The sequence below is a fragment of the Argopecten irradians genome, chromosome 12, assembly GCF_041381155.1.
Source record: "Argopecten irradians isolate NY chromosome 12, Ai_NY, whole genome shotgun sequence".
In the NCBI taxonomy this organism is placed as follows: Eukaryota; Metazoa; Mollusca; class Bivalvia; order Pectinida; family Pectinidae; genus Argopecten; species Argopecten irradians.
Window position 1 is genome coordinate 34,191,032 of NC_091145.1, and position 13,781 is coordinate 34,204,812.

Sequence of the window (13,781 nt, forward strand, 5' to 3'; positions counted from 1 at the left end):
GCTTACATGTAAACCTAATCAACGAGTTACAAAAATGCAACTAAAGTTTGGAAATGATCGACGCCCGAATTATAAACTTATTTTTATTGATTTGTAAAAAATATATAGAAAATTTATACATTTGTATATTCATTGTAATAAAAAAAGACCAATTTTTCTATATCTGGGGATAACCTACAAACACAACTTATGTCCCTAAACGACCGAACAATGTAGGATTAGGAATAGGCCTACAGTAAGCAGTAGGTACCGAAGCGACTTCTGAAACTTTTTGAAGGAAAAAAAACCTCTTTCATTATGGTCTTACTGTATAGGCCTAAAAGCAATTAGTTAAACACAAGAAAAAATAACTTCGTATTAGTTTAAACCTTTGAATATTGAAGAAATTCTCCATGGTCACCATCATATGAGCATCAGTACCTAGGCCTAACCCGCTTTTGTCTCAGCCTCTTTATCTTGGTCATGATCGCGACGGTGTTTGTAATCATGATCGGAGTAGTGTTTGATTTAAGCATTGCTAAGACGTCGATTTTAGTTACAGAATCGCTTGCGTAAGACTGGCTCAGGTGCATTATCCCAGGTAAGCTTACTATTTAGTTTTTGCATGTGAAAGAGTTCAGCTCATTAGATATGAATTTTGTTGTCATTCCCGAAGTAACTTTGAAGAATCCCATTCTGCGCCATTGGAAGTCTTTACAAAACTAACCCAAAAGTTCAAGGAGTTCTGAAGTTGTTAAATTGTAACATTTAAGTCACTTGATATTTTTTTCATACTATGTCACAGGCATAATCTCTATTTTGTATTCCAACGTGTTAATACAATGTTTTGTGTGCTTGCCTTTTAAAACAATTTTATCTAATTTACAATGACATAATGTTTTGATAATAGAAGTCCCTTGGACTAATTTGTACGTGTAGTTAAAATGTAGTTAAAATGCTGAATGTAAGATGGTTATGCTTTGTTTCTAGTTTTATTTGATGAAGCGTCAGTTTGTGTGTTTTACCTGGTTGGTGACCATAGATGCGCACTGACATTCCGATACCACGGTACCAGGTCTGTGGGTAAAACCGCAGTTTAGACGTCACGATAGGTACAGTGAGCGTCTGTGATACAATAGAGTTCCTATTGGTATTACCGGTGATCCCTTGGTATGGATAGGACATCTCTTTCTGTTATCAAAGCAACAAATATATCTTTAAAGAAATTAACCTTCGCAAAAATGTAAAGTAATTCTCTTATGGCTTCATGTACAATAATGACGCCGTAACATTATTTTATACACAGTGTGACTAAAGTAATTATCTTATCGCCAGCATGTCTTAACATATTTTATTGCATAAAACAAACGAATTTGGCACAAGCTATGGCAACTTCGCTCTCCACAATTTACTATTGTATAGCACAGTTTGACTCTGACTAAGTCTCTGACTGAAATTTGTACTCTATGATCCATTTAACGTCGTATTCATTTGCCATGGTGGCGTCACGCGTACTTAGATTACTCATCGTCACGTCGTAGTACTGTGCTCTCTAAAACCCATTTAACGTCATATTCACCGGTGATGTCACACTTACCCAGGTACTTTGGCCATCGTCGTAGTAATAAAGTTTGCACTCTATGACTAATTTTTACGTCATATTCAATATGACGTCACACTTACCCAGGTACTTTGGCCATCGTCGTAGTACTAAAGTTTGCACTCTATGACTCATTTTACGCCATATTCAATGTGACGTCACACTTACCCAGGTACTTTGGCCATCGTCGTAGTAATAAAGTTTGCACTCTATGACTAATTTTACGTCTATCAATAGTCACACTTACTATAAAGTTTGCTATTGTAGTACTGTTTGTATGACTACTATGACTCATTTTACGTCATATTCAATGTGACGTCACACTTACCCAGGTACTTTGGCTATCGTCGTAGTACTGAAGTTTGCACTCTATGACTCATTTTACGTCATATTCAATGTGACGTCACACTTACCCAGGTACTTTGGCTATCGTCGTAGTACTAAAGTTTGCACTCTATGACTCATTTTACGTCATATTCAATGTGACGTCACACTTACCCAGGTACTTTGGCTATCGTCGTAGTACTGAAGTTTGCACTCTATGACTCATTTTACGTCATATTCAATGTGACGTCACACTTACCCAGGTACTTTGGCTATCGTCGTAGTACTGAAGTTTGCACTCTATGACTCATTTTACGTCATATTCAATGTGACGTCACACTTACCCAGGTACTTTGGCTATCGTCGTAGTACTGAAGTTTGCACTCTATGACTCATTTTACGTCATATTTAATATGATGTCGCACTTACCCAGGTACTTTGGCTATCGTCGTAGTACTAAAGTTTGCACTCTATGACTCATTTTACGTCATATTTAATATGATGTCACACTTACCCAGGTACTTTGGCTATCGTCGTAGTACTGAAGTTTGCACTCTATGACTCATTTTACGTCATATTCAATGTGACGTCACACTTACCCAGGTACTTTGGCTATCGTCGTAGTACTGAAGTTTGCACTCTATGACTCATTTTACGTCATATTTAATATGATGTCACACTTACCCAGGTACTTTGGCTATCGTCGTAGTACTGAAGTTTGCACTCTATGACTCATTTTACGTCATATTTAATATGATGTCACACTTACCCAGGTACTTTGGCTATCGTCGTAGTACTAAAGTTTGCACTCTATGACTCATTTTACGTCATATTTAATATGATGTCACACTTACCCAGGTACTTTGGCTATCGTCGTAGTACTAAAGTTTGCACTCTATGACTCATTTTACGTCATATTCAATATGACGTCACACTTACCCAGGTACTTTGGCTATCGTCGTAGTACTGAAGTTTGCACTCTATGACTCATTTTACGTCATATTTAATGTGACGTCACACTTACCCAGGTACTTTGGCTATCGTCGTAGAAATAAAGTTTGCACTCTATGACTCATTTTACGTCATATTCAATGTGACGTCACACTTACCCAGGTACTTTGGCTATCGTCGTAGTAATAAAGTTTGCACTCTATGACTCATTTTACGTCATATTCAATGTGACGTCACACTTACCCAGGTACTTTGGCTATCGTCGTAGTACTAAAGTTTGCACTCTATGACTCATTTTACGTCATATTTAATGTGACGTCACACTTACCCAGGTACTTTGGCTATCGTCGTAGTACTAAAGTTTGCACTCTATGACTCATTTTACGTCATATTCAATGTGACGTCACACTTACCCAGGTACTTTGGCTATCGTCGTAGTACTAAAGTTTGCACTCTATGACTCATTTTACGTCATATTCAATGTGACGTCACACTTACCCAGGTACTTTGGCCATCGTCGTAGTACTAAAGTTTGCACTCTATGACTCATTTTACGCCATATTCAATGTGACGTCACACTTACCCAGGTACTTTGGCTATCGTCGTAGTACTAAAGTTTGCACTCTATGACTCATTTTACGTCATATTTAATGTGACGTCACACTTACCCAGGTACTTTGGCTATCGTCGTAGTAATAAAGTTTTGCACTCTATGACTCATTTTACGTCATATTTAATATGACGTCACACTTACCCAGGTACTTTGGCTATCGTCGTAGTAACTAAAGTTTGCACTCTATGACTCATTTTACGTCATATTTAATGTGACGTCACACTTACCCAGGTACTTTGGCTATCGTCGTAGTACTAAAGTTTACACTCTATGACTCATTTTACGTCATATTCAATGTGACGTCACACTTACCCAGGTACTTTGGCTATCGTCGTAGTACTAAAGTTTGCACTCTATGACTCATTTTACGTCATATTCAATGTGACGTCACACTTACCCAGGTACTTTGGCTATCGTCGTAGTACTAAAGTTTGCACTCTATGACTCATTTTACGTCATATTCAATGTGACGTCACACTTACCCAGGTACTTTGGCTATCGTCGTAGTACTAAAGTTTGCACTCTATGACTCATTTTACGTCATATTCAATGTGACGTCACACTTACCCAGGTACTTTGGCCATCGTCGTAGTACTAAAGTTTGCACTCTATGACTCATTTTACGTCATATTCAATGTGACGTCACACTTACCCATGGTACTTTGGCTATCGTCGTAGTACTGAAGTTTGCACTCTATGACTCATTTTACGTCATATTCAATATGATGTTCACACTTACCAGGTACTTTGGCTATCGTCGTAGTACTAAAGTTTGCACTCTATGACTCATTTTACGTCATATTCAATATGACGGTTACACTTACCCAGGTACTTTGGCTATCGTCGTAGTACTAAAGTTTGCACTCTATGACTCATTTTACGTCATATTCAATATGATGTCACACTTACCCAGGTACTTTGGCTAGCGTCGTAATACTGAAGTTTGCACTCTATGACTCATTTTACGTCATATTCAATGTGACGTCACACTTACCCAGGTACTTTGGCTATCGTCGTAGTACTGAAGTTTGCACTCTATGACTCATTTTACGTCATATTTAATATGATGTCACACTTACCCAGGTACTTTGGCTAGCGTCGTAATACTGAAGTTTGCACTCTATGACTCATTTTACGTCATATTCAATGTGACGTCACACTTACCCAGGTACTTTGGCTATCGTCGTAGTAATAAAGTTTGCACTCTATGACTCATTTTACGTCATATTTAATGTGACGTCACACTTACCCAGGTACTTTGGCTATCGTCGTAGTAATAAAGTTTGCACTCTATGACTCATTTTACGTCATATTCAATATGACGTCACACTTACCCAGGTACTTTGGCTATCGTCGTAGTACTAAAGTTTGCACTCTATGACTCATTTTACGTCATATTCAATGTGACGTCACACTTACCCTGGTACTTTGGCTATCGTCGTAGTACTAAAGTTTGCACTCTATGACTCATTTTACGTCATATTCAATGTGACGTCACACTTACCCAGGTACTTTGGTCATCGTCGTAGTACTGAAGTTTGTACTTGGTGACCCATTTGTTGGTGTTGTAGTCTCCCCTTGTCTCTATGGAGTAGACCACACTGGTGTCGGACAGCGTGACCTCTAGGTACTGTCCAACGGTATTGGAGCTGGCCACCCATGACTTGGAGGAATGCGTGTCTATGTTACCGTAGGACGCATAGTAGCTAGAATAATAGGATGACGCCGTCAGCGAGCCGATGGACAGTTTGGCAATTTTGGAGTCTGAAAATCAAAAGATATTTTTATTAGTATTTCATTGTCCATTATAGCGGAAGCATATACGACTGATTTCTATACTTAATTAATCTGGAGAAACTACTTCCTTTACGTAATACGAAAATGGTATAAATATTCTTTTTTAATCTGTTGTAAATTATATCAGCTTGACTTTGTTGATTGCTGTTCTAAAATATTAATCAGTTTGTCAACCAGCTTACCAATAACACCCCCGTCTGCCAAAATTATACCAGCGAAGACACTACTGTCGGCGAGGACCAGGATTCGGCCACCTCCTCCGGAGCCTCCGTTCCCCTGCCCGGCACCACCGCGGGCACTGATGGTTCCTACGCCCTGTAAGAATGCTGTCGTTATATGGATACTTCCTCCACTTCCGCCACCACTATCGGCACTACTGGCGTCGTCACCATTCGCAGAGATCAGGCCATCCATCTCGATTTTCGTGTTGCCAACGAGCTTCACGTAACCGCCACCACTTCCGCCGCCGGAGCCACCGCCGCCACTGCCGACGTCTGCGGGGTCAAAGGTGGAGCCATAGGTCTGCGATTCTGTGGCACTACCCAGATAGGAGCCAGCCACTGCGCCACCTCGTCCTCCATAACCACCTGGAAATATCAAAATCGTGTTATAGGCAATACTATTACTGCTAAAATAACTCTCTCTGACGTTTAAATTGAGGAGACCACAGACTTTTGATTTTTTAGCTCTTATAGGCATAGATGTTTAATACTGGTTCGGTATTATACTTACAGGTGTCTGTATAACTATAGAATCAAAAAACTCTGGATGAGACTAAACATGGCAATAGCGACGAAAGTATGAGAAAGTATAAAATGCATATTACTGCCGTTACGTTAACATGTGTAGATAGATGAAATGCAGGACTATATAATATATTATTACCAAGACAACTGGTATATGCAAGAGCCTTTGAGACTCTCGAGTACAGGGGGTGGGATTTTCAGCTTTATGTAATAACGTGTAAAGCAGTTCACAAATCAGTTTCATTGCATTTCTAATAGAAAAGTAACAGCATTGACTTGTATATATCCGGACTATTGTCATGGTGGTAAGTATGACCGACTTCCTATTTCAAAAAAAGTATGTCTTCTATTATCACATTTCCAAACTTATCTTTTGTATGATGGAAAAGTGCAGAACAAAGACGGAATGCTGATTTCATTAGAGTACTATTCTTTAGCTAACTTCATATTTAGTTAATCCAATTTCTTTTACGAAAGGATTGACTAAGAGACGGGATCTTTTAAAAATAATTATCTTATAGATTGATTGCAATGTCGATTTTATTGTTTCATAAAATGCTTTGCTAATAAGCGTTCGAATAGTCAATTAAACTGTTTCTAATTCTCTACATACCCTGTTAGTGACAGTTTGTGATAACCATATATGTATTCCACGTCTGATTTTTTACTTTTCTTTGTAATACCGATATCGGTTAGAGATGACCGGGGCTATTTACCTAAGTTAAATACGGGAGATCTTTAAACAGTCCCAATGTGCGAAATAGTTTGTTTTACATATACATTGTAAGTAAAGACCTTATTATTTAAACTCTTCAGCAAATATTGACTTTCGAAAATCTAAATAAATATTCCCTGAAATACTAACAGCACACCGAAATACCAGCGACTGTTGACTTTCGAAAATCTAAATTCGGTTCACTTAATCATTCAATAATAACATTGAAACTGCGAGCAACATCGAATCAGAACAATAACAAAAACACAGAACAACAACAACAACACATAAAGCATATCAACATAACAACAACACACCAGAACATCAAACACCCAGAACAACACCAACACATCGGAACAAGAACGAAACAGAACAACACTAACACATCGGAACAAAACCAACACATCGGAACAACACCAACACATCGGAACAAAACCAACACATCGGAACAACACCAACACATCGGAACAACACCAACACATCGGAACAAAACCAACACATCGGAACAACACCAACACATCGGAACAACAACAACACATCGGAACAAAACCAACACATCGGAACAACACCAACACATCGGAACAACACCAACACATCGGAACAACACCAACACATCGGAACAAAACCAACACATCGGAACAACACCAACACATCGGAACAACACCAACACATCGGAACAACAACCAACACATCGGAACAAAACCAACACATCGGAACAACACCAACACATCGGAACAAAACCAACACATCGGAACAAAACCAACACATCGGAACAAAACCAACACATCGGAACAACTACAACGCGACGGAACAACATCAACACATCGGAACAACACCAACACATCGGAACAAAACCAACACATCGGAACAAAACCAACACATCGGAACAACTACAACACAACAGAACAACACCAACACATCGGAACAACACCAACACATCGGAACAACACCAACACATCGGAACAACAACAACACATCGGAACAACAACAACGCAACGGAACAACAACATCAACACATCGGAACATCTACAATGTAATAGAACAACACCAGCACATCTTAACAGCTACAACGCAACAGAACAACAACAATACCAAAACATCGGAACAACACCAACAACAACACACCAGTACAACATCAACAGCACAGTCCAGTTTGTATGCTCTATGTTTCGGGTTTCTTCCAATATAAATTAAAATCATGAATTGTATATGTTCTCTTAAGTTTATTTTTGTATTCATTTCTTTTCAGTCAATATCATAAAAAGGATGTCCGTGGTGGAGGGAATCCGGACTACCAGGTGAAAATATCGACCTACAGGTAGTAGTTGACAGCTGTATCATATAAGTATTAAATATGGACTCAAGAGATGAAAGTAACCACAGCAAATTGTTGGCAATAAGGGTATATTTAACCGATTATCATCAAATATTGTTGGCAATACAGGTACCTTTAACCGATTATTATCAAATATTGTTGGCAATAAGGGTACCTTTAACCGATTATCATCAAATATTGTTGGCAATACAGGTACCTTTAACCGATTATTATCAAATATTGTAGGCAATAAGGGTACCTTTAACCGATTATCACCATATATTTTTGGCAGTAAGGGTACCTTCAACCGATTATCATCAAATATTGTTGACAATACGGGTACCTTTAACTGATTACCATCATATATTAAGAAGAGAAAGTGAAGTTATGCTTCACGTTATGTGTTCAATATCCGAATTACTCTCCCCCTTAAATTACTTTTTATCCCCCGCTTTCTCCGAAACGGGGGGTATTAATGGGTTTGTCCGTCTGTCTGTCTATCTGTCTGTAACACTTCGTTTCCGTGCAATAACCGATTTTCTTCAAACTTGGTGACAAGTTTAAATGCCTTAAGGGCTCAGCCAAATTCGATTGCGACTGTCGATGGACCTTATTTAGCGGAGTTATGGCCCTTTGAATTACTAAAAACGCCATTTTCTGCCATTTCCGTGCAATAAGTGTAACAAATGTAAACCGGTTTTCTTCAAACTTAGCAACAAGCTTAAGGTTAAATGCCTTAAGGACTCGGCCAAGTTCGATCGCCACTTTCAACGGACCTTATTTAGCGGAGTTATGGCCTTTTGCTTAAATAAAAAAAAGTCAGTTTCTGCCACTTCCGTACAATAACTGTAATACATATCAATCAATTTTTTTCAAACTTAGTAACAAGGTTGAATGCCTTGAGTGCCTGGCCAGGTTCGATCAACTCTTTCAGCGGATGATATTTACAGAGTTAAGACCCTTTAATTTACTACAAATGTCATTTTTCTGCAGTTTCTGTGTAATAACTAACAAATGTTAAAACTAATACTGTTAAAACTTGGTAACAAAGTTAAATGCCTTAAGGGCTTAGCCAAGTTCGATCGCACTTTTGGCAGATATTAATTAGCAGAGTTATGACCCTTTGATTTAATTAAAAATAAAGTCATTTTCTGCCACTTTCGTAACTGTAATAAATATTAACCGATTTACTTCTAACTTGTTAACAAAGTTAAATGTCTTACTTTCGAATAAGACTTCAGTTTATTTTTTCACGTTTCAACCAAGGGTTAAACCTAACCTCAATAATGTTTACCTACAATATGTCCTGAAAGCGAGGGATGGGAATTCCACGAATCTGCTTGTTTTTTTCACATTCGGGTTTTAAGTATATATTTAAATGGCAATCACACACCTGTTATGACACGTATTAATTGGAATTTAAACAGTGGCGCAAGTTTTGCAGGCAGTAATTATCTAGTGTATTTGAAATCTGCATTTCGAGAGAAATTTAAACCAACTACTTCCTTGTTTGTAGATACTGAAGTATCCCTTGTGATCTCAAGATGACCCCTGGTTAAAGATACCCCTAGAGGTCTCAAGATGGGGAGATTTCCCAAGGGCTATACTCGATATTGACCTACCTGCAATATTGTTCTAACGACTTCTTGACAGATAACGGTATCGTGACGTATATAGTAAGCCGGGTATACTTGTTCTAGGTTTTCCCAGATACCTCCTTCTTACGCTTCTAAATTCGTTATACTCTTTTTGGTCAGAAATTTACATTTTTAAATTCGTACACATGTTTGTACAGAAAACATTTCTAGAAAATTCTTTATGCGTTCCTGTAAAAAACGCACACATTTTTATATAAAAAAGTATTCTAAATTCGTTACACAAAAACTATTCTGAATTCAGTACATATTTTTTAATGGTGTTGCTGCTGGATGAATGACATTATCATTGTTCAATAACCATTAGACATTATAGATTTGGGTGTCAATAACAGGATAACCTTTGATCCCATTTAAAATAATGAGTGACGTCAGCAATAATCGTATTAATTTCTGACTTCTGTCCACAGATCGGTGAAATTGCACCATCATTGCGACAGCCCAAATGGGTTTAGTAACGAGGTGTATTGGGAATTAAAGCTTACTCTTAGCACGACCTAAAAATAATAAACATCTTTACCTGATGCGGACAAAGTAGTTTAACAGGTAACCGGTTTATTGTTCCGAGTGTCAAGTATGTGACGATAATCCAGTCGGGATTAGCTACTAAGAAAATATACACACGTCCTGATTCTGGACGGAAAACTAAAGTATCAACAAAATATAGAACCACATATGTCGCGTGTAAAGAAGAAAGTATCAACAAAATATAGAACCACATATGTCGCGTGTAAAGAAGAAAATATCAACAAAATATAGAACCACATATGTCGCGTTTAAAGAAGAAAATATCAACAAAATATAGAACCACATATGTCGCGTTTAAAGAAGAAAATATCAACAAAACATAGAACCACATATGTCGCGTGTAAAGAAGAAAATATCAACAAAATATAGAACCACATATGTCGCGTTTAAAGAAGAAAATATCAACAAAATATAGAACCACATATGTCGCGTTTAAAGAAGAAAATATCAACAAAATATAGAACCACATATGTCGCTTTTAAAGAAGAAAGTATCAACAAAATATAGAACCACATATGTCGCGTTTAAAGAAGAAAATAACAACAAAATATAGACCACATATGTCGCGTGTAAAGAAGAAAGTATCAACAAAATATAGAACCACATATGTCGCGTTTAAAGAAGAAAATATCAACAAAACATAGAACCACATATGTCGCGTTTAAAGAAGAAAATAACAACAAAACATAGACCACATATGTCGCGTGTAAAGAAGAAAATAACAACAAAACATAGAACCACATATGTCGCGTTTAAAGAAGAAAATATCAACAAAACATAGACCACATATGTCGCGTGTAAAGAAGAAAGTATCAACAAAATATAGAACCACATATGTCGCGTGTAAAGAAGAAAATATCAACAAAATATAGAACCACATATGTCGCGTTTAAAGAAGAAATTATCAACAAAATATAGAACCACATATGTCGCGTTTAAAGAAGAAAATATCAACAAAATATAGACCACATATGTCGCGTGTAAAGAAGAAAGTATCAACAAAATATAGAACCACATATGTCGCGTTTAAAGAAGAAAGTATCAACAAAACATAGACCACATATGTCGCGTGTAAAGAAGAAAGTATCAACAAAATATAGAACCACATATGTCGCGTGTAAAGAAGAAAGTATCAACAAAATATAGACCACGTATGTCGCGTTTAAAGAAGAAATTATCAACAAAATATAGAACCACATATGTCGCGTTTAAAGAAGAAAATATCAACAAAATATGAAACCAAATATGTCGCATTTAAAGAAGGCATACCATACTAAAACAGTACCAACAGTAGATGCTGTTTCTTTCTATGCCTACTAAACATACTGTTACATGCGCGGTTGAAAGACAAAGTAGAAAAGACAACAGACGCTGACGTTCCCTAAAACATTCGTTTATCACTGTAGATACCCATACACAATGTATTGGAGAACGTTGTAATCCCTGGAAGGTTAAAGATCGGGGTCAAGTTAGAAAAAGTTCCGTCAGATGTGGAACAAAAAGCATTTGGTAATGGCGGATAAAGCACAAGTTTATTTGACAGCAGTTATCGATCAGTGTGTGCGACATTTGCAGGACGACTACGTTGTCGATAACGTTTTCTTTTTGAAAGAGTTCCAAACTTTTCTTTTGCAACGCGTTTTGAGTGTTCATTTTAATCGAGCAGGTAATGTAGAGGAACTTATAAAATACTTCGGGGACAAAACTGGACCATTGTATAGTGACCTTAACGTGTTTAGTAATACCTCTTTAATCTAAGAGAAATCGCATTAGTGGACTTACGAGGACTGTAATTCCAGATCAAAGACTAAACACTAGGTATAGCAAGCCAAGAGGACCATATTACATATGTAGAAACACTAAATACAACTAGATCTAATAAACATGTCGTGAATTTATTTTTAAGCTAATATTTTATATAATGCTATCGAGGATATTACGAAGATATTTGTAACGTGACCTTAAAGAACTTATTGGTTGAATAACTTGATCTCGATTATTAGTTTTATCCCGAAAGGTGTCCAGGACATGGACTGAAAGGGGGGAATATAACTAACATTACATGTACCGTCATCAATATCAGTCAGTGATGCAACCTGTAATATTGAGCCAAAGTCTTATTATGAAAAAAGTTGTATCATTGTCCCGCAAAACTGCAGAACTACCAAACTCAGAATTGGCAGGAATTCGACATTACAAAACCTTTCACTTAGTTCTTGCTCAACCTTTCTGCACTTTGTTATACAAGCTTCTAATGTTGTTTACATAAGCTTCAAGAACCTTTTTACATAAGCCTTCACAGGTGTCTTTTGTAACATTCTCTCTGTATATTTACAGGTCCTTCTAGATATTTGGTTTTCTTTTGTAACTTTCCTGATACTTCATCGTCGAAATTCTATAGTTTTCCTACATAAACTACTCGATGTCCACACAAAACAGCAGATACTTCTTCAAGTTTCTTGCATAAAAAGACAGAAAAAACATGTTAGGAACACAAGCTGTCATAGACTTCTTTTGTAATGAAACAAGGTCCATATTTCTTGAGCCAGTTTTATGGGTTTATTGAATAAGTTTCAGAGGTTTCTTGAGCCAGTTTTATAGGTTTTTTTAAATAAGTTTCAGAGGTTTCTTGAGCCAGTTTTATAGGTTTATTGAATAAGTTTCAGAGGTTTCTTGAGCAAGTTTTATAGGTTTATTGAATAAGTTTCAGAAGTTTCTTGAGCAAATTTGATAGGTTTATTGAATAAGTTTCAGAAGTTTCTTGAGCAAATTTATAGGTTTTTTTAAATAAGTTTCAGAGGTTTCTTGAGCCAGTTTTATAGGTTTTTTTAAAATAAGTTTCAGAAGTTTTTTGAGTCAGTTTTGTAGGTTTATTGAATAAGTTTCAGAGGTTTCTTGAGCAAGTTTTATAGGTTTATTGAATAAGTTTCAGAAGTTTCTTGAGCAAATTTTATAGGTTCATTGAATAAGTTTCAGAAGTTTCTTGAGCAAATTTTATAGGTTCATTGAATAAGTTTCAGAAGTTTCTTGAGCAAATTTTATAGGTTCATTGAATAAGTTTCAGAAGTTTCTTGAGCAAATTTTATAGGTTCATTGAATAAGTTTCAGAGGTTTCTTGAGCAAGTTTTATAGGTTCATTGAATAAGTTTCAGAAGTTTCTTGAGCAATTCAAGCTTCCCTGGTTAAGGTTTATATGTTATTTAACAAGGTCACTTGTTTTATGCAAGATGGGGTTTCTTGAACAAATTCAATCGTTTCTTAAGAAAGTTCAGACGATTCTTTAACAAAGCCTGGGAGTTCGAAAATTTATTTAGCAAAGATAAAAGATTTAGATGTTTCTTGATCAAGGTTTGTGGGGTGTTAATCAAGCTAACGCATTCATGTGAACTAGGTTAATGGGTTTCTTGAATTATATTTCGTAACATTACTAGTAATAAAGTTCTCCATGGATTTTAACCAAATGTATTCAGAAACATTTTTCCAGTACATGTAAATGAAGTACTGGTAAGTTATTTTTATTGCAGTCCTTGGACAAAGAGGACCAACGATATCTCAAAA

At 36.7% G+C, this 13,781-nt stretch overlaps 1 protein-coding gene across 2 annotated transcripts in view; it reads right to left on the reverse strand.

The window, feature by feature from the left end:
• LOC138304713 (uncharacterized) overlaps positions 1-13,781 on the reverse strand; it is a 141,320-nt gene that overhangs the window by 116,917 nt on the left and 10,622 nt on the right. For both annotated transcript variants that reach the window (XM_069244951.1, XM_069244950.1), the window contains exons 2-4: positions 5,447-5,851; positions 4,972-5,231; positions 1,005-1,170 (exon numbers count right to left, since the gene is read on the reverse strand). In XM_069244951.1, coding sequence (XP_069101052.1) covers positions 1,005-1,170; positions 4,972-5,231; positions 5,447-5,851 — 831 coding nt within the window. The remainder of the gene's footprint in view (positions 1-1,004; positions 1,171-4,971; positions 5,232-5,446; positions 5,852-13,781) is intronic.